The following is a 22,604-nucleotide window of genomic DNA, read 5'->3' as shown; positions in this document are numbered from 1 at the left end:
CATATGATGTCACCATTCATATACTATACAGCTGTGATGTAATCAGTCACATATTACACTCATATGATGTCACCATTCATATACTATACAGCTGTGATGTCATCAGTCACATATTACACTCATATGATGTCACCATTCATATACTATACACCTGTGATGTAATCAGTCACATATTACTTTCCTATGATGTCACCATTCATATACTATATACCTGTGATGTCACCAGTCAGATATTACACTCATATGATGTCACCATTCATATACTATACACCTGTGATGTCATCAGTCAGATATTACACCCCTATGATGTCACCATTCATATACTATACAGCTGTGATGTCATCAGTCAGATATTACACTCCTATGATGTCACCATTCATATACTATATACCTGTGATGTCACCAGTCAGATATTACACTCATATGATGTCACCATTCATATACTATACACCTGTGATGTCATCAGTCACATATTACTTTCCTATGATGTCACCATTCATATACTATACAGCTTTGATGTCATCAGTCACATATTACTCTCCTATGATGTCACCATTCATATACTATACAGCTGTGATGTCATCAGTCACATATTACTCTCCTATGATGTCACCATTCATATACTATACACCTGTGATGTCATCATTACCCACCTGTGAGTATGGCGTCCCCCTCGGCACGAGCCAGGTTGTTACTTATCACACATCTGTACTGAACGTATCTTTCTAATCCGGTGTAGTCAGAGATCACCTCCACCACGCCGTTCAGGCCGCCATCATATCTGGTACTGGTCGAGTTGGTGATGTCACTTGCGGAGGTGACGTTCAGCCATGTGACGGTGGGCTTCGGGTACCACCTGGGGGAGTCACAGTGCAGGCCGGTGTCCGAGGTGCTCGTCACTGTCAGATCAGAAAAAGCTGGAGAAGACGTGGACACCTGAGTTATTTCTGTGTATAAAGTATATGTGAGAAGGTGACCTGTGAGGGTCTGACTGCTGGGACCCGCGCTAATCAGTAGAACTGGACACGTTTATTCTGAATGTAGCGGCCGTGCGCACGCCTGACCACCACTTCATTCATTACTATGGGGCGGCCAGAAATCAACGAGTGATGATTGTTTACTGGAGAACTCATCCAAGGTGAAAAGAAGACGCAAGAAGACTCAGCGTGTTCATCAGGAGGACGGCACAGACCCCATCAGCCCGATGATAATCAGGAACATAACTCTTTCTCCACTCCACATACGGCACTGAGGTTAGTCCCCTGGATTAACCTCCCATTGCAGAAACCACTTCTCATGACCTGTAATATTCTATTTGACAAGAAAGGTCCCGGGAACTTGTTAGAGAATTGACCATTATTACATTATGTTGTAGCAGAGGGGTTTAAAGCTTCACTGCTACAATAGTAAAGAATCCATAGTCTCACTGCTCTAACAGTAAATAATCCATAGTCTCACTGCTCTTACTGTAAAGAATCCATAGACTTACTGCTCTAACAGTAAAGAATCCATAGACTCACTGCTCTTACTGTAAAGAATCCATAGTCTCACTGCTCTTACAGTAAAGAATCCATAGACTCACTGCTCTTACTGTAAAGAATCCATAGTCTCACTGCTCTTACAGTAAAGAATCCATAGTCTCACTGCTCTTACAGTAAAGAATCCATAGACTCACTGCTCTTACTGTAAAGAATCCATAGTCTCACTGCTCTTACAGTAAAGAATCCATAGTCTCACTGCTCTAACAGTAAAGAATCCATAGACTCACTGCTCTTACTGTAAAGAATCCATAGTCTCACTGCTCTTACAGTAAAGAATCCATAGACTCACTGCTCTTACTGTAAAGAATCCATAGTCTCACTGCTCTTACAGTAAAGAATCCATAGTCTCACTGCTCTAACAGTAAAGAATCCATAGACTCACTGCTCTTACAGTAAAGAATCCATAGTCTCACTGCTCTTACAGTAAAGAATCCATAGTCTCACTGTTCTAACAGTAAAGAATCCATAGACTCACTGCTCTTACAGTAAAGAATCCATAGACTCACTGCTCTAACAGTAAAGAATCCATAGACTCACTGCTCTTACTGTAAAGAATCCATAGTGTCACTGCTCTTACTGTAAAGAATCCATAGACTCACTGCTCTTACTGTAAAGAATCCATAGACTCACTGCTCTTACAGTAAAGAATCCATAGTCTCACTGCTCTTACAGTAAAGAATCCATAGACTCACTGCTCTTACAGTAAAGAATCCATAGACTCACTGCTCTTACAGTAAAGGATCCATAGTCTCACTGCTCTTACAGTAAAGGATCCATAGTCTCACTGCTCTTACAGTAAAGAATCCATAGACTCACTGCTCTTACAGTAAAGGATCCATAGTCTCACTGCTCTTACAGTAAAGAATCCATAGACTCACTGCTCTTACTGTAAAGAATCCATAGACTCACTGCTCTTACTGTAAAGAATCCATAGACTTACTGCTCTTACTGTAAAGAATCCATAGACTTACTGCTCTTACTGTAAAGAATCCATAGACTCACTGCTCTTACTGTAAAGAATCCATAGTCTCACTGCTCTTACAGTAAAGAATCCATAGACTCACTGCTCTTACTGTAAAGAATCCATAGTCTCACTGCTCTTACAGTAAAGAATCCATAGTCTCACTGCTCTTACAGTAAAGAATCCATAGACTCACTGCTCTTACTGTAAAGAATCCATAGTCTCACTGCTCTTACAGTAAAGAATCCATAGTCTCACTGCTCTAACAGTAAAGAATCCATAGACTCACTGCTCTTACTGTAAAGAATCCATAGTCTCACTGCTCTTACAGTAAAGAATCCATAGACTCACTGCTCTTACTGTAAAGAATCCATAGTCTCACTGCTCTTACAGTAAAGAATCCATAGTCTCACTGCTCTAACAGTAAAGAATCCATAGACTCACTGCTCTTACAGTAAAGAATCCATAGTCTCACTGCTCTTACAGTAAAGAATCCATAGTCTCACTGTTCTAACAGTAAAGAATCCATAGACTCACTGCTCTTACAGTAAAGAATCCATAGACTCACTGCTCTAACAGTAAAGAATCCATAGACTCACTGCTCTTACTGTAAAGAATCCATAGTGTCACTGCTCTTACTGTAAAGAATCCATAGACTCACTGCTCTTACTGTAAAGAATCCATAGACTCACTGCTCTTACAGTAAAGAATCCATAGTCTCACTGCTCTTACAGTAAAGAATCCATAGACTCACTGCTCTTACAGTAAAGAATCCATAGACTCACTGCTCTTACAGTAAAGGATCCATAGTCTCACTGCTCTTACAGTAAAGGATCCATAGTCTCACTGCTCTTACAGTAAAGAATCCATAGACTCACTGCTCTTACAGTAAAGGATCCATAGTCTCACTGCTCTTACAGTAAAGAATCCATAGACTCACTGCTCTTACTGTAAAGAATCCATAGACTCACTGCTCTTACTGTAAAGAATCCATAGACTTACTGCTCTTACTGTAAAGAATCCATAGACTTACTGCTCTTACTGTAAAGAATCCATAGACTCACTGCTCTTACTGTAAAGAATCCATAGACTTACTGCTCTTACTGTAAAGAATCCATAGACTCACTGCTCTTACAGTAAAGAATCCATAGACTCACTGCTCTTACTGTAAAGAATCCATAGACTCACTGCTCTTACTGTAAAGAATCCATAGACTCACTGCTCTTACTGTAAAGAATCCATAGACTCACTGCTCTTACTGTAAAGAATCCATAGACTCACTGCTCTTACTGTAAAGAATCCATAGACTCACTGCTCTTACTGTAAAGAATCCATAGTCTCACTGCTCTTACAGTAAAGAATCCATAGACTCACTGCTCTTACTGTAAAGAATCCATAGCCTCACTGCTCTTACTGTAAAGAATCCATAGCCTCACTGCTCTTACTGTAAAGAATCCATAGCCTCACTGCTCTTACTGTAAAGAATCCATAGCCTCACTGCTCTTACTGTAAGGAATCCATAGACTCACTGCTCTTATACTGTCTATAATCATCATCCAACCATGTCTATAATCATCATCCAGCCATGTCTATAACCATCATCCAGCCATGTCTATAACCATCATCCAGCCATGGCTATAACCATCATCCAGCCATGTTTATAACCATCATCCAGCCATGTCTATAACCATCATCCAGCCATGTCTATAACCATCATCCAGCCATGGCTATAACCATCATCCAGCCATGTCTATAACCATCATCCAGCCATGTCTATAATCATCATCCTGCCATGTCTATAATCATCATCCAGCCATGTCTATAACCATCATCCAGCCATGTCTATAACCATCATCCAGCCATGTCTATAATCATCATCCAGCCATGTCTATAACCATCATCCAGCCATGTCTATAACCATCATCCAGCCATGTCTATAACCATCATCCAGCCATGTTTATAACCATCATCCAGCCATGTCTATAACCATCATCCAGCCATGTCTATAACCATCATCCAGCCATGTCTATAACCATCATCCAGCCATGTTTATAACCATCATCCAGCCATGTCTATAACCATCATCCAGCCATGTCTATAATCATCATCCAGCCATGTTTATAACCATCATCCAGCCATGTTTATAACCATCATCCAGCCATGTCTATAACCATCATCCAGCCATGTCTATAACCATCATCCAGCCATGTCTATAACCATCATCCAGCCATGTCTATAGTCATCATCCAGCCATGTCTATAGTCATCATCCAGCCATGTCTATAACCATCATCCAGCCATGTCTATAACCATCATCCAGCCATGTCTATAACCATCATCCAGCCATGTCTATAACCATCATCCAGCCATGTCTATAACCATCATCCAGCCATGTTTATAACCATCATCCAGCCATGTTTATAACCATCATCCAGCCATGTCTATAACCATCATCCAGCCATGTCTATAACCATCATCCAGCCATGTCTATAATCATCATCCAGCCATGTCTATAACCATCATCCAGCCATGTCTATAACCATCATCCAGCCATGTCTATAACCATCATCCAGCCATGTCTATAACCATCTTCCAGCCATGTCTATAACCATCATCCAGCCATGTCTATAATCATCATCCAGCCATGTCTATAACCATCATCCAGCCATGTCTATAACCATCATCCAGCCATGTCTATAACCATCTTCCAGCCATGTCTATAACCATCATCCAGCCATGTCTATAATCATCATCCAGCCATGTCTATAACCATCATCCAGCCATGTCTATAACCATCATCCAGCCATGTCTATAACCATCATCCAGCCATGTCTATAACCATCATCCAGCCATGTCTATAACCATCATCCAGCCATGTCTATAACCATCATCCAGCCATGTCTATAACCATCATCCAGCCATGTGTATAACCATCATCCAGCCATGTCTATAATCATCATCCAGCCATGTCTATAATCATCATCCAGCCATGTCTATAATCATCATCCAGCCATGTCTATAACCATCATCCAGCCATGTCTATAACCATCATCCAGCCATGTCTATAACCATCATCCAGCCATGTCTATAACCATCATCCAGCCATGTCTATAGCCATCATCCAGCCATGTCTATAACCATCATCCAGCCATGTCTATAACCATCATCCAGCCATGTTTATAACCATCATCCAGCCATGTCTATAACCATCATCCAGCCATGTTTATAACCATCATCCAGCCATGTCTATAACCATCATCCAGCCATGTCTATAACCATCATCCAGCCATGTCTATAATCATCATCCAGCCATGTCTATAACCATCATCCAGCCATGTCTATAACCATCATCCAGCCATGTTTATAACCATCATCCAGCCATGTCTATAACCATCATCCAGCCATGTCTATAACCATCATCCAGCCATGTCTATAACCATCATCCAGCCATGTCTATAACCATCATCCAGCCATGTCTATAATCATCATCCAGCCATGTCTATAACCATCATCCAGCCATGTCTATAACCATCATCCAGCCATGTCTATAACCATCATCCAGCCATGTCTATAATCATCATCCAGCCATGTCTATAACCATCATCCAGCCATGTCTATAACCATCATCCAGCCATGTCTATAACCATCATCCAGCCATGTCTATAACCATCATCCAGCCATGTCTATAACCATCATCCAGCCATGTTTATAATCATCATCCAGCCATGTCTATAACCATCATCCAGCCATGTCTATAACCATCATCCAGCCATGTCTATAACCATCATCCAGCCATGTCTATAATCATCATCCAGCCATGTCTATAACCATCATCCAGCCATGTCTATAACCATCATCCAGCCATGTCTATAACCATCATCCAGCCATGTCTATAACCATCATCCAGCCATGTCTATAACCATCATCCAGCCATGTCTATAATCATCATCCAGCCATGTCTATAATCATCATCCAGCCATGTCTATAACCATCATCCAGCCATACTCCTGAAGACGTCACTATTCTCATAAAGAAAAAGCAATTTCCCTGAAATCACAGTCAGTGTACAATAGTGACCACAAATACCAGCAGTCCAATATGACTGACCAGATTAATCAGTGTTTCTGGTATAGATTCTATCACCACATGTCAGACAATTTACCAGTTGGTGCAGTAGATTGTAAGAAACCCCCAGACTCCGCATTCATGATCTGCAGGTTTCTGACTCTGTGTATGTGAATAATTAATTGTACGGGGAGTGTTCAATATAATAGCAGTGTGGAGGTCAATCAGTGCGGTCAATCATTCAGTGAGGAAACAGGTGTGAGTCTGGTGGCCCTTATATAAGAGTGAAGCAGCACATGTTGTACCTGCATTTCTCTTTGAAAGCCTGAGAAATATGGGTCGTTCCAGACATTGGCCGGAAGAACAGCGGACTTTGATTAAAAAGTTGATTGGAGAGGGTAAAACTTATAAAGAAGTGCAGACAATGATCGGCTGTTCAGCTAAAATGATCTCCAATGCTTTATAATGGAAAGCAAAACCAGAGATACGCGGAAGAAAACAGAAGATTACCATCCGAATGGATGGAAGAATATCCAGAATGGCAAAGGCTCAGCCGATGATCAGCTCCAGGATGATCACAGACAGTCTCCAGTTACCTGTGAGGACTGTGACAGTTAGAAGACGCCTGTGTGAAGCTAATCTCTTACCAAGAAGTCCCCGCAAAGTCCCACTGTTAAAAAGACATGTACTGAAGTGGATACAATTTGCCAAAGAACAAATCAACTGGCCTAAAGAGAAAGGAGAAACATTTTGTGGACTGATGAAAGTAAAATTGTTCTTTTTGGGTCCAAGAGCTGCAGATAGTTTGTCAGACGACCCCCAAACTCTGCATTCAAGCCACAGTACACCCTGCAGGCAGTGAAGCATGGTGGAAGCATCATGATATAGCCATGTTTCTCTTACTATGGTGCCGGACCTATTTACCGCATACCAGGGATCATGGATCAGTTTGCATATATTAAAATACTTGAAAAGGTCATGTTGCCTTACGCTGAAGAGGATATGCCCTTGACATGGGTGTTTCACCAAGACAACGACCCTAAACACACCAGTAATAGCAAAATCTTGGTTACGGTCCAACAAAATTGAGGTCCTGGAGTGGCCAGCACAATCCCCAGACCTTAATCCAATAGGACACTTGTGAGGTGACATAAAAAATGCCGTTTCTGAGACAAAGCCAACAAATGCCAAAAAATTGTTGAATGTAGTCAAAGCCTCCTGGGCTGGAGTAACAGTGACAGGGGCCAGAAGTTGGTTGACTCTATGCAACATAGATGTGAAGCAGTTCTAAAAAACTGTGGGAATACAACTAAATATTAGGTTAGTGATTCACAGGAAAGCTCAATCCTAAAAAAAGAAGAGAAGAGCGAGAGGACATATTGTGAGTTTGTAAAGACAAATGCAGACACTGATATTTTTTAGAACAGAACAATGTTCATTTTTTGTTATTTTCTGTAAAGTAGTTAAAAATTATCTACATTTCTCTTCATGTTGTGAATTAGAAAACAGCGAGCGACGTCCCCAATGCTGGAAATAACAACTAGGAGAAAGATTCTGTGATAACTCGTGTGTGTGAACGCACTGCTATTATTTTGAACATTACTGTACCTAAGGCAAATACATACACCTGAAAACACCGCTATGCACTGGAAGGCACAGCCATATGTGACATGCAGAAGTAGTGCTGTTGCAGAGTGTGACATGCCGAAGTAGTGCTGTTGCTTCCAAAGCATCCAGCAACTGTTACAAATAACACAAGCACAGGAGAAAGGAACTGTTGTGCTTCAGAAGCATCCAGCAACTAGAGGGGTTAACACAGTCATAGGAGACAGGGAGTGTTTTAGCAGAGCCCCAGGGGGATTGTGGGGAAGTTGTTATTGTAGTCTGGCTGGAGCCGAAGAGAAAGGTGGTGTGTTATCTGGATCTGATAGAAGGCAACTGGACAGGATTCAGATCAGGAGAGAAAGTAAACACAGGTCAGATAAACTCCGTGAACTAACAGTGCAGAGTATTATCGGGCAGGAAGATAAGGACTGGAAGGAATTGTGTCACAGGGATCATCTCCCTCATCAAACCCCACCCCCCCCCTCCATCTCCATGCAGGATAAAGAATGCTGTGTACTATTGTGTCCTTGTGAAGGAAAAGCCTGTGGTTGTATATGCATAAAAGTGTGCTGCTAAGAGATCTAATCTGTGCTGAATTATGCTACTGAAGAGACTGTAATACTGTGTCTTGTGAAGAAACTACTGTATTGTTACTGGAGCCGGTTGCTGAAGAAACTCAGACTGTACTGTAATGAAGATTGTTGCTGTAATATCCCTGAATTGCACTGCCCGTGCTTCAGATTAAATTCCACTGTTAAACTGTTGAAAAAGACTCTTGTCAGATGTGTCTGGTCAGCAATTGAATCTATCGTGTGCCTGAGAGAAGGTGCAGCCTATGGTCGCCCTGAGTAACGGTTCCCCCAGGATTCCAAATAAATTAATGAAACTCGTCTCGCCCTATCTGAACCTAGCGGCGTGTGTGTAACACATACTCCTGAAGAAACAGCCATACCCCTGAAGTCTAAAAAAAGATAATTAGCTCATATCACCTGATACTCAAAGGAATCCCAGGCTCACGGGTTAGTGTCCAGCATACACTTGCAAGGATATATAAAGAAGGTAAAATCCGGTGCCACATGCGATAAATCCTTTTATTCCAAAAATAAAAATCACAACATGTCCCAAGGAGGGGAACAGCTGCACGCGTTTCGAGGAAACATACTGACGAATAAGAGGCTGTGTCCTCGAAACGCGTCCAGCTGTTCCCCTCCTTGGGACATGTTGTGATTTTTATTTTTGGAATAAAAGGATTTATTGCATGTGGCACCAGATTTTACCTTCTTTATACACCCCTGAAGACACAGCCATACCCCTGAAGACACAGCCATACCCCTGAAGACACAGCCATACCCCTGAAGACACAGCCATACCCCTGAAGACACAGCCATACCCCTGAAGACACAGCCATACTCCTGAAGACACAGCCATACCCCTGAAGACACAGCCATACCCCTGAAGACACAGCCATACTCCCGAAGACACAGCCATACTCCCGAAGACAAAGCCATACTCCTAAAGGCACAGCCATACTCCTAAAGGCACAGCCATACCCCTTAAGACACAGCCATATCCCTGAAGACAAAGTCATACCCCTGAAGACAAAGTCATACCCCTGAAGACAAAGTGATACGCCTGAAGACACGGCCATACCCCTGAAGACAAAGTCATACCCCTGAAGACACAGCCATACCCCTGAAGACACAGCCATACCCCTGAAGACACAGCCATACTCCTGAAGACACAGCCATACCCCTGAAGACAAAGTCATACCCCTGAAGACAAAGTGATACCCCTGAAGACACGGCCATACCCCTGAAGACAAAGTCATACCCCTGAAGACACAGCCATACCCCTGAAGACCCAGCCATACCCCTGAAGACACAGCCATACTCCTGAAGACACAGCCATACCCCTGAAGACAAAGTCATACCCCTGAAGACAAAGTGATACCCCTGAAGACACGGCCATACCCCTGAAGACAAAGTCATACCCCTGAAGACACAGCCATACCCCTGAAGACACAGCCATACCCCTGAAGACACAGCCATACCCCTGAAGACAAAGTCATACCCCTGAAGACACAGCCATACCCCTGAAAACAAAGTCATACCCCTGAAGACACAGCCATACCTCTGAAGACACAGCCATACCCCTGAAGACACAGCCAGACCCCTGAAGACAAAGTCATACCCCTGAAGACACAGCCATACCCCTGAAGACACAGCCATACTCCTGAAGACACAGCCATACCCCTGAAGACACAGCCATACCCCTGAAGACACAGCCATACCCCTGAATACCCAGCCATACTCCTGAAGACACAGCCATACCCCTGAAGACACAGCCATACTCCTGAAGACACAGCCATACCCCTGAAGACACAGCCATACCCCCGAAGACACAGCCATACTCCCGAAGACAAAGCCATACTCCTAAAGGCACAGCCATACTCCTAAAGGCACAGCCATACCCCTTAAGACACAGCCATATCCCTGAAGACAAAGTCATACCCCTGAAGACAAAGTCATACCCCTGAAGACAAAGTGATACCCCTGAAGACACGGCCATACCCCTGAAGACAAAGTCATACCCCTGAAGACACAGCCATACCCCTGAAGACACAGCCATACTCCTGAAGTCACAGCCATACCCCTGAAGACAAAGTCATACCCTGAAGACAAAGTGATACCCCTGAAGACACGGCCATACCCCTGAAGACAAAGTCATACCCCTGAAGACACAGCCATACCCCTGAAGACACAGCCATACCCCTGAAGACAAAGTCATACCCCTGAAGACACAGCCATACCCCTGAAGACAAAGTCATACCCCTGAAGACACAGCCATACCCCTGAAGACACAGCCATACCCCTGAAGGCAAAGTCATACCCCTGAAGACACAGCCATACCCCTGAAGACACAGCCATACCCCTGAAGACACGGCCATACCCCTGAAGACAAAGTCATACCCCTGAAGACCCAGCCATACCCCTGAAGACACAGCCATACCCCTGAAGACACAGCCATACCCCTGAAGACAAAGTCATACCCCTGAAGACACAGCCATACCCCTGAAGACAAAGTCATACCCCTGAAGACACAGCCATACCCCTGAAGACACAGCCATACCCCTGAAGACACAGCCAGACCCCAGAAGACAAAGTCATACCCCTGAAGACACAGCCATACCCCTGAAGACACAGCCATACTCCTGAAGACACAGCCATACCCCTGAAGACACAGCCATACCCCTGAAGACACAGCCATACCCCTGAAGACACAGCCATACCCCTGAAGACACAGCCATACTCCTGAAGACACAGCCATACCCCTGAAGACACAGCCATACCCCTGAAGACACAGCCATACTCCTGAAGTCACAGCCATACCCCTGAAGACAAAGTCATACCCCTGAAGACAAAGTCATACCCCTGAAGACACGGCCATACCCCTGAAGACAAAGTCATACCCCTGAAGACACAGCCATACTCCTGAAGACACAGCCATACCCCTGAAGACACAGCCATACCCCTGAAGACACAGCCATACCCCTGAAGACACAGCCATACCCCTGAAGACACAGCCATACCCCTGAAGACACAGCCATACTCCTGAAGTCACAGCCATACCCCTGAAGACAAAGTCATACCCCTGAAGACAAAGTCATACCCCTGAAGACACAGCCATACCCCTGAAGACACAGCCATACCCCTGAAGACAAAGTCATACCCCTGAAGACACAGCCATACCCCTGAAGACAAAGTCATACCCCTGAAGACACAGCCATACCCCTGAAGACACAGCCATACCCCTGAAGGCAAAGTCATACCCCTGAAGACACAGCCATACCCCTGAAGACACAGCCATACCCCTGAAGACACGGCCATACCCCTGAAGACAAAGTCATACCCCTGAAGACACAGCCATACCCCTGAAGACACAGCCATACCCCTGAAGACACAGCCATACCCCTGAAGACAAAGTCATACCCCTGAAGACACAGCCATACCCCTGAAGACAAAGTCATACCCCTGAAGACACAGCCATACCCCTGAAGACACAGCCATACCCCTGAAGACACAGCCAGACCCCTGAAGACAAAGTCATACCCCTGAAGACACAGCCATACCCCTGAAGACACAGCCATACTCCTGAAGACACAGCCATACCCCTGAAGACACAGCCATACCCCTGAAGACACAGCCATACCCCTGAAGACACAGCCATACTCCTGAAGACACAGCCATACCCCTGAAGACACAGCCATACCCCTGAAGACACAGCCATACCCCTGAAGACACAGCCATACTCCTGAAGACACAGCCATACCCCTGAAGACAAAGTCATACCCCTGAAGACACAGCCATACTCCTGAAGACACAGCCATACCCCTGAATACACAGCCATACCCCTGAAGACACAGCCATACCCCTGAAGACACAGCCATACTCCTGAAGACACAGCCATACCCCTGAAGACAAAGTCATACCCCTGAAGACACAGCCATACCCCTGAAGACAAAGTCATACCCCTGAAGACACAGCCATACCCCTGAAGACACAGCCATACCCCTGAAGACACAGCCAGACCCCTGAAGACAAAGTCATACCCCTGAAGACACAGCCATACCCCTGAAGACACAGCCATACTCCTGAAGACACAGCCATACCCCTGAAGACACAGCCATACCCCTGAAGACACAGCCATACCCCTGAAGACACAGCCATACTCCTGAAGACACAGCCATACCCCTGAAGACACAGCCATACCCCTGAAGACACAGCCATACCCCTGAAGACACAGCCATACCCCTGAAGACACAGCCATACTCCTGAAGACACAGCCATACCCCTGAAGACACAGCCATACCCCTGAAGACACAGCCATACTCCTGAAGACACAGCCATACCCCTGAAGACACAGCCATACCCCTGAAGACACAGCCATACCCCTGAAGACACAGCCATACTCCTGAAGTCAAATCCGTTCTCTTGAAGAAAAAAAGATATTCTGCTGAAGACCACCCCTATACTTTTATGTAACTCACCTCCTACATTGAGACTCAGCGTGTTTGCCCCCTTCCCCTTAGAATTGGTGATTGTACACTTGTAGACTCCAGAATCCGCCACCGTCAAGCTGTTCATTATCAGAGAGGCATTTCCCACCGATAGCTCATTAAGGAAGAGGGAGGTCCGACTTTTGTATTTTGGGTTCTGGTCCGACAATGATATTTTACCATTCTCATATTTGTACACAACTCCAGAGTCTCCCACCTTCTCCCACAGGATATTACTAGATTGTTTCACATCTGGGGTGAAAGTGCAACTGAGAATCACGTTCCCACCGATCTGTCCAACGGCGCTGACAGTGGTCACATCGTTAGTGGTGCTGTTACCTAGGAGTGAACGGAGGATGGGATCGACATCAGACTGTCTTATACCATGAGTGAGGAAACATCAGGATTATTTCACATCTGTGTCTAATAAACCTTACCAGCGACGCTGAGGCCGATAATCAGTGCAATGGCCGCAACCAGGAGGATTATTATCACAATCATGCTGCAAGGAAGAAAAGCAGAGTCAGTGCAAATGGGCAAAGATCCGACACATATCACCATCCCACCACCGCATACACAGTCAACTCTACAAGACCTGATGTATATACAATACTGCTCGTCGTGCATCTACAGAGCAGGATTATACTATGTATATTATTATACAGTGAGTACGGAAAGTATTCAGACCCCTTTACATTTTTCACTCTTTGTTTCTTTGCAGCCATTTGGTAAATTCTATAAAGTTCATTTTTTTCTCAGTAAAGTCCACTCTGTTCCCATCTTCACTGAAAAAAACAGAAATGTAGAAATTTTTGCAAATGTCTTAAAAAAAAAAAACTGAAATATCCCATAGTCATAAGTATTCAGACCCTTTGCTCAGACACTCATATTTAAGTTACTTGCTGTCCATTTCCTTGTGATCCTCCTTGAGATGGTTCTACTCCTTCATTGGAGTCCAGCTGTGTTTAATTAAACTGATAGGACTTGATTTGGAAAGGCACACACCTATATAAGACCTCACAGCTCACAGTGCATGTCAGACCAAATGAGAATCATCAGCTCAAAGGAACTGCCCAAGGAGCTCAGAGACAGAACTGTGGCAAGGCACAGATCTGGCCAAGGTTACAAAAGAATTTCTGCATTACTCAAGGTTCCTAAGAGCAGAGTCGCCTCAATAATCCTTAAATGGAAGAAGTTTGGGACCACCAGAAGTCTTCCTAGACCTGGCCGTCCAGCCAAACTGAGCAATCGTGGGAGAAGAGCCTTGGTGAGAGAGGTAAAGAAGAACCCCAAGATCACTGTGGCTGAGCTCCAGAGGTGCAGTAGGGAGATGGGAGAAAGTTCCACAAAGTCAACTATCACTGCAGCCCTCCACCAGTCGGGCCTTTATGGCAGAGTGGCCCGACAGAAGCCTCTCCTCAGTACAAGACATATGAAAGCCCGCATAGAGTTCGCTCAAAAACACATGAAGGACTCCCAGACTATGAGAAATAAGATTCTCTGGTCTGATGAGATAAAGATAGAACTTTCTGGTGATAATTCTAAGCGGTATGTGTGGAGAAAACCAGGCACTGCTCATCACCTGCCCAATACAATCCCAACAGTGAAACATGGTGGTGGCAGCATCATGCTATGGGGGTGTTTTTCAGCTGCAGGGACAGGACGACTGGTTGCAATTGAAGGAAACATGAATGCGGCCAAGTACAGAGATATCCTGGATGAAAACCTCTTCCAGAGTGCTCTGGACCTCAGACTTGGCCGAAGGTTCACCTTCCAACAAGACAATGACCCTAAGCACACAGCTAAAATAACAAAGGAGTGGCTTCAGAACAACTCTGTGACCATTCTTGACTGGCCCAGCCAGAGCCCTGACCTAAACCCAATGGAGCATCTCTGGAGAGACCTGAAAATGGCCGTCCACCAACGTTCACCATCCAACCTGACGGAACTGGAGAGGATCTGCAAGGAAGAATGGCCGAGGACCCCCAAATCCAGGGGTGAAAAACTTGTTGCATCATTCCCAAGAAGACTTATGGCTGTACTAACTCAAAAGGGGGCTTCTCCTCAATACTGAGCAAAGGGTCTGAAGACTTATGACCATGTGATATCTCAGTTTTTCTTTTTTATTAAATTTGCAAAAATTTATACATTTCTATAAAGAGGGCAGTAAGTCACACCAAGATAAGGCAAAAAAACAAACACATAGCCCAAATTAGAATTTGCCAAAACTTTAATAAAGACATATAGAGGTAAATACACACAATACTAAAATCAAAGACACACCACAGAAGAAAAAGGATGGAGAGTCTGGACCCCAAATATATGTAAGGTAATGAATCCTACTTGTAGTCCCCCAGGTAGATATGTAACAGCTAGTATAAATTTTAAGGGCATTAAATACAAACCAGCAAAACTTATATAATGTAAAAAAATGACTAAAAATTACCAAAATGGTTATTTATCAAAATATATAAATATATATCAATGGCAAGTGAAGTATAGCTAAATAAAGTGCATAAATTTATATTGTATATAATAACACAACCCAATTATACATATATAAAAAAGCTGCATACATAAATGACCAGTGTCAATAAAAACAACCCCTAATAGTATTTTAGAAAGTAACCATAATTACCCAAGGGCACAAGTCAATGGTCCAGGCACCCACCACACACCCGACGTGCGTTTCGCATAGGAAATGCTTCGACGAACATAGGAGCAGTATTATAGTAGTTATATTCTTGTACATAGGGGTAGTATTATAGTAGTTATATTCTTGTACATAGGGGCAGTATTATAGTAGTTATATTCTTGTACATAGGGGGCAGTATTATAGTAGTTATATTCTTGTACATAGGGGGCAGTATTATAGTAGTTATATTCTTGTACATAGGGGGCAGTATTATAGTAGTTATATTCTTGTACATAGGGGCAGTATTATAGTAGTTATATTCCTGTACATAGGAGCAGTATTATAGTAGTTATATTCTTGTACATAGGAGCAGTATTATAGTAGTTATATTCTTGTACATAGGGGCAGTATTATAGTAGTTATATTCCTGTACATAGGGGCAGTATTATAGTAGTTATATTCTTGTACATAGGGGCAGTATTATAGTAGTTATATTCTTGTACATGGGGGGAGTATTATAGTAGTTATATTCTTGTACATAGGGGCAGTATTATAGTAGTTATATTCTTGTACATGGGGGGAGTATTATAGTAGTTATATTCTTGTACATAGCAGCAGTATTATAGTAGTTATATTCTTGTACATAGGGGGCAGTATTATAGTAGTTATATTCTTGTACATAGGGGGCAGTATTATAGTAGTTATATTCTTGTACATAGGGGCAGTATTATAGTAGTTATATTCCTGTACATAGGAGCAGTATTATAGTAGTTATATTCTTGTACATAGGAGCAGTATTATAGTAGTTATATTCTTGTACATAGGGGCAGTATTATAGTAGTTATATTCCTGTACATAGGGGCAGTATTATAGTAGTTATATTCTTGTACATAGGGGCAGTATTATAGTAGTTATATTCTTGTACATGGGGGGAGTATTATAGTAGTTATATTCTTGTACATAGCAGCAGTATTATAGTAGTTATATTCTTGTACATAGGGGCAGTATTATAGTAGTTATATTCTTGTACATAGGGGCAGTATTATAGTAGTTATATTCTTGTACATAGGGGCAGTATTATAGTAGTTATATTCCTGTACATAGGGGCAGTATTATAGTAGTTATATTCTTGTACATAGGGGCAGTATTATAGTAGTTATATTCTTGTACATGGGGGGAGTATTATAGTAGTTATATTCTTGTACATAGGGGCAGTATTATAGTAGTTATATTCTTGTACATGGGGGGAGTATTATAGTAGTTATATTCTTGTACATAGGGGCAGTATTATAGTAGTTATATTCTTGTACATAGGGGGCAGTATTATAGTAGTTATATTCTTGTACATAGGGGCAGTATTATAGTAGTTATATTCTTGTACATAGGAGCAGTATTATAGTAGTTATATTCTTGTACATAGGGGCAGTATTATAGTAGTTATATTCTTGTACATGGGGGGAGTATTATAGTAGTTATATTCTTGTACATAGGAGCAGTATTATAGTAGTTATATTCTTGTACATAGGGGCAGTATTATAGTAGTTATATTCTTATACATAGGAGCAGTATTATAGTAGTTATATTCTTGTACATAGGGTCAGTATTATAGTAGTAATATTCTTGTACATAGGAGCAGTATTATAGTAGTTATATTCTTGTACATAGGAGCAGTATTATAGTAGTTATATTCTTGTACATAGGGAGCAGTATTATAGTAGTTATATTCTTGTACATAGGAGCAGTATTATAGTAGTTATATTCTTGTACATAGGGAGCAGTATTATAGTAGTTATATTCTTGTACATAGGGGGCAGTATTATAGTAGTTATATTCTTGTACATAGGGAGCAGTATTATAGTAGTTATATTCTTGTACATAGGGGGCAGTATTATAGTAGTTATATTCTTGTACATAGGGGGCAGTATTATAGTAGTTATATTCTTGTACATAGGGAGCAGTATTATAGTAGTTATATTCTTGTACATAGGGGGCAGTATTATAGTAGTTATATTCTTGTACATAGGGGGCAGTATTATAGTAGTTATATTCTTGTACATAGGGGGCAGTATTATAGTAGTTATATTCTTGTACATAGGGGGCAGTATTATAGTAGTTATATTCTTGTACATAGGGGGCAGTATTATAGTAGTTATATTCTTGTACATAGGGGGCAGTATTATAGTAGTTATATTCTTGTACATAGGGGGCAGTATTATAGTAGTTATATTCTTGTACATAGGAGCAGTATTATAGTAGTTATATTCTTGTACATAGGGAGCAGTATTATAGTAGTTATATTCTTGTACATAGGGGGCAGTATTATAGTAGTTATATTCTTGTACATAGGGGGCAGTATTATAGTAGTTATATTCTTGTACATAGGAGCAGTATTATAGTAGTTATATTCTTGTACATAGGGAGCAGTATTATAGTAGTTATATTCTTGTACATAGGAGCAGTATTATAGTAGTTATATTCTTGTACATAGGGGGCAGTATTATAGTACTTATATTCTTGTACATAGGGGGCAGTATTATAGTAGTTATATTCTTGTACATAGGGAGCAGTATTATAGTAGTTATATTCTTGTACATAGGGAGCAGTATTATAGTAGTTATATTCTTGTACATAGGGGGCAGTATTATAGTACTTATATTCTTGTACATAGGGGGCAGTATTATAGTAGTTATATTCTTGTACATAGGGGCAGTATTATAGTAGTTATATTCCTGTACATAGGAGCAGTATTATAGTAGTTATATTCTTGTACATAGGGGGCAGTATTATAGTAGTTATATTCTTGTACATAGGGGGCAGTATTATAGTAGTTATATTCTTGTACATAGGGGACAGTATTATAGTAGTTATATTCTTGTACATAGGGGCAGTATTATAGTAGTTATATTCTTGTACATAAGGGGCAGTATTATAGTAGTTATATTCTTGTACATAGGGGGCAGTATTATAGTAGTTATATTCTTGTACATAGGGGGCAGTATTATAGTAGTTATATTCTTGTACATAGGAGCAGTATTATAGTAGTTATATTCTTGTACATAGGGGCAGTATTATAGTAGTTATATTCTTGTACATAGGAGCAGTATTATAGTAGTTATATTCTTGTACATAGGGGCAGTATTATAGTAGTTATATTCTTGCACATAGGGGGCAGTATTATAGTAGTTATATTCTTGTACATAGGAGCAGTATTATAGTAGTTATATTCTTGTACATAGGGGGCAGTATTATAGTAGTTATATTCTTGTACATAGGAGCAGTATTATAGTAGTTATATTCTTGTACATAGGGGCAGTATTATAGTAGTTATATTCTTGTACATAGGAGCAGTATTATAGTAGTTATATTCTTGTACATAGGGTCAGTATTATAGTAGTTATATTCTTATACATAGGAGCAGTATTATAGTAGTTATATTCTTGTACATAGGGGGCAGTATTATAGTAGTTATATTCTTGTACATAGGGAGCAGTATTATAGTAGTTATATTCTTGTACATAGGGGGCAGTATTATAGTAGTTATATTCTTGTACATAGGAGCAGTATTATAGTAGTTATATTCTTGTACATAGGGAGCAGTATTATAGTAGTTATATTCTTGTACATAGGGAGCAGTATTATAGTAGTTATATTCTTGTACATAGGGGCAGTATTATAGTAGTTATATTCCTGTACATAGGAGCAGTATTATAGTAGTTATAGTCTTGTATATAGGATCAGTATTATAGTAGTTATATTCTTGTACATAGGGGGCAGTATTATAGTAGTTATATTCTTGTACATAGGGGGCAGTATTATAGTAGTTATATTCTTGTACATAGGGAGCAGTATTATAGTAGTTATATTCTTGTACATAGGGGGCAGTATTATAGTAGTTATATTCTTGTACATAGGGGGCAGTATTATAGTAGTTATATTCTTGTACATAGGGGCAGTATTATAGTAGTTATATTCCTGTACATAGGAGCAGTATTATAGTAGTTATATTCTTGTACATAGGGGGCAGTATTATAGTAGTTATATTCTTGTACATAAGGGGCAGTATTATAGTAGTTATATTCTTGTACATAGCGGCAGTATTATAGTAGTTATATTCTTATACATAGGAGCAGTATTATAGTAGTTATATTCTTGTACATAGGGTCAGTATTATAGTAGTTATATTCTTGTACATAGGAGCAGTATTATAGTAGTTATATTCTTGTACATAGGGGGCAGTATTATAGTAGTTATATTATTGTACATAGGGGGCAGTATTATAGTAGTTATATTCTTGTACATAGGAGCAGTATTATAGTAGTTATATTCTTGTACATAGGGAGCAGTATTATAGTAGTTATATTCTTGTGCATAGGAGCAGTATTATAGTAGTTATATTCTTGTACATAGGGAGCAGTATTATAGTAGTTATATTCTTGTACATAGGAGCAGTATTATAGTAGTTATATTCTTGTACATAGGGGGCAGTATTATAGTACTTATATTCTTGTACATAGGGGGCAGTATTATAGTAGTTATATTCTTGTACATAGGGAGCAGTATTATAGTAGTTATATTCTTGTACATAGGGAGCAGTATTATAGTAGTTATATTCTTGTACATAGGGGGCAGTATTATAGTACTTATATTCTTGTACATAGGGGGCAGTATTATAGTAGTTATATTCTTGTACATAGGGGCAGTATTATAGTAGTTATATTCCTGTACATAGGAGCAGTATTATAGTAGTTATATTCTTGTACATAGGGGGCAGTATTATAGTAGTTATATTCTTGTACATAGGGGGCAGTATTATAGTAGTTATATTCTTGTACATAGGGGACAGTATTATAGTAGTTATATTCTTGTACATAGGGGCAGTATTATAGTAGTTATATTCTTGTACATAGGGGGCAGTATTATAGTAGTTATATTCTTGTACATAGGGGGCAGTATTATAGTAGTTATATTCTTGTACATAGGGGGCAGTATTATAGTAGTTATATTCTTGTACATAGGAGCAGTATTATAGTAGTTATATTCTTGTACATAGGGGCAGTATTATAGTAGTTATATTCTTGTACATAGGAGCAGTATTATAGTAGTTATATTCTTGTACATAGGGGCAGTATTATAGTAGTTATATTCTTGCACATAGGGGGCAGTATTATAGTAGTTATATTCTTGTACATAGGAGCAGTATTATAGTAGTTATATTCTTGTACATAGGGGGCAGTATTATAGTAGTTATATTCTTGTACATAGGAGCAGTATTATAGTAGTTATATTCTTGTACATAGGGGCAGTATTATAGTAGTTATATTCTTGTACATAGGAGCAGTATTATAGTAGTTATATTCTTGTACATAGGGTCAGTATTATAGTAGTTATATTCTTATACATAGGAGCAGTATTATAGTAGTTATATTCTTGTACATAGGGGGCAGTATTATAGTAGTTATATTCTTGTACATAGGGAGCAGTATTATAGTAGTTATATTCTTGTACATAGGGGGCAGTATTATAGTAGTTATATTCTTGTACATAGGAGCAGTATTATAGTAGTTATATTCTTGTACATAGGGAGCAGTATTATAGTAGTTATATTCTTGTACATAGGGAGCAGTATTATAGTAGTTATATTCTTGTACATAGGGGCAGTATTATAGTAGTTATATTCCTGTACATAGGAGCAGTATTATAGTAGTTATAGTCTTGTATATGGGGCAGTATTATAGTAGTTATATTCTTGTACATAGGGGGCAGTATTATAGTAGTTATATTCTTGTACATAGGGGGCAGTATTATAGTAGTTATATTCTTGTACATAGGGAGGCAGTATTATAGTAGTTATATTCTTGTACATAGGGAGCAGTATTATAGTAGTTATATTCTTGTACATAGGGGGCAGTATTATAGTAGTTATATTCTTGTACATAGGGGGCAGTATTATAGTAGTTATATTCTTGTACATAGGGGCAGTATTATAGTAGTTATATTCTTGTACATAGGGGCAGTATTATAGTAGTTATATTCTTGTACATAGGGTCAGTATTATAGGAGTATTATAGTTATATTCTTGTACATAGGGTCAGTATTATAGTAGTTATATTCTTGTACATAGGAGCAGTATTATAGTAGTTATATTCTTGTACATAGGGGGCAGTATTATAGTAGTTATATTATTGTACATAGGGGGCAGTATTATAGTAGTTATATTCTTGTACATAGGAGCAGTATTATAGTAGTTATATTCTTGTACATAGGGAGCAGTATTATAGTAGTTATATTCTTGTGCATAGGAGCAGTATTATAGTAGTTATATTCTTGTACATAGGAGCAGTATTATAGTAGTTATGTTCTTGTACATAGGGGGCAGTATTATAGTAGTTATATTATTGTACATAGGGGGCAGTATTATAGTAGTTATATTCTTGTACATAGGGGCAGTATTATAGTACTTATATTCCTGTACATAGGAGCAGTATTATAGTAGTTATATTCTTGTACATAGGTGGCAGTATTATAGTAGTTATATTCCTGTACATAGGAGCAGTATTATAGTAGTTATATTCTTGTATATAGGAGCAGTATTATAGTAGTTATATTCTTGTACATAGGGGGCAGTATTATAGTAGTTATATTCTTGTACATAGAGGGCAGTATTATAGTAGTTATATTCTTGTACATAGGAGCAGTATTATAGCAGTTATATTCTTGTACATAGGGGCAGTATTATAGTAGT

The 22,604-nt window shown here is 40.3% G+C and overlaps 1 protein-coding gene across 4 annotated transcripts in view; it reads right to left on the bottom strand.

Moving 5' to 3' along the window:
• The window catches only part of VTCN1 (V-set domain containing T cell activation inhibitor 1), a 195,665-nt gene that overhangs the window by 34,809 nt on the left and 138,252 nt on the right, over positions 1-22,604 (bottom strand). For 2 of the 4 annotated variants that reach the window (XM_073670879.1, XM_073670877.1), the window contains exons 2-4: positions 13,665-13,729; positions 13,219-13,566; positions 654-947 (exon numbers count right to left, since the gene is read on the bottom strand). In XM_073670879.1, the coding sequence (XP_073526980.1) occupies positions 654-947; positions 13,219-13,566; positions 13,665-13,729 (707 nt within the window). The remainder of the gene's footprint in view (positions 1-653; positions 948-13,218; positions 13,567-13,664; positions 13,730-22,604) is intronic. The other 2 variants (XM_073670880.1, XM_073670881.1) reach the window with 2 other exon arrangements.

This window comes from Phyllobates terribilis, unplaced genomic scaffold, assembly GCF_046119375.1.
Source record: "Phyllobates terribilis strain yellow unplaced genomic scaffold, ASM4611937v1 Scaffold_2__4_contigs__length_985480577, whole genome shotgun sequence".
Taxonomy (NCBI): Eukaryota; Metazoa; Chordata; class Amphibia; order Anura; family Dendrobatidae; genus Phyllobates; species Phyllobates terribilis.
The sequence above is the reverse complement of the archived record's forward strand: the minus strand, read 5'-3'. Positions and strand labels throughout refer to the sequence as shown.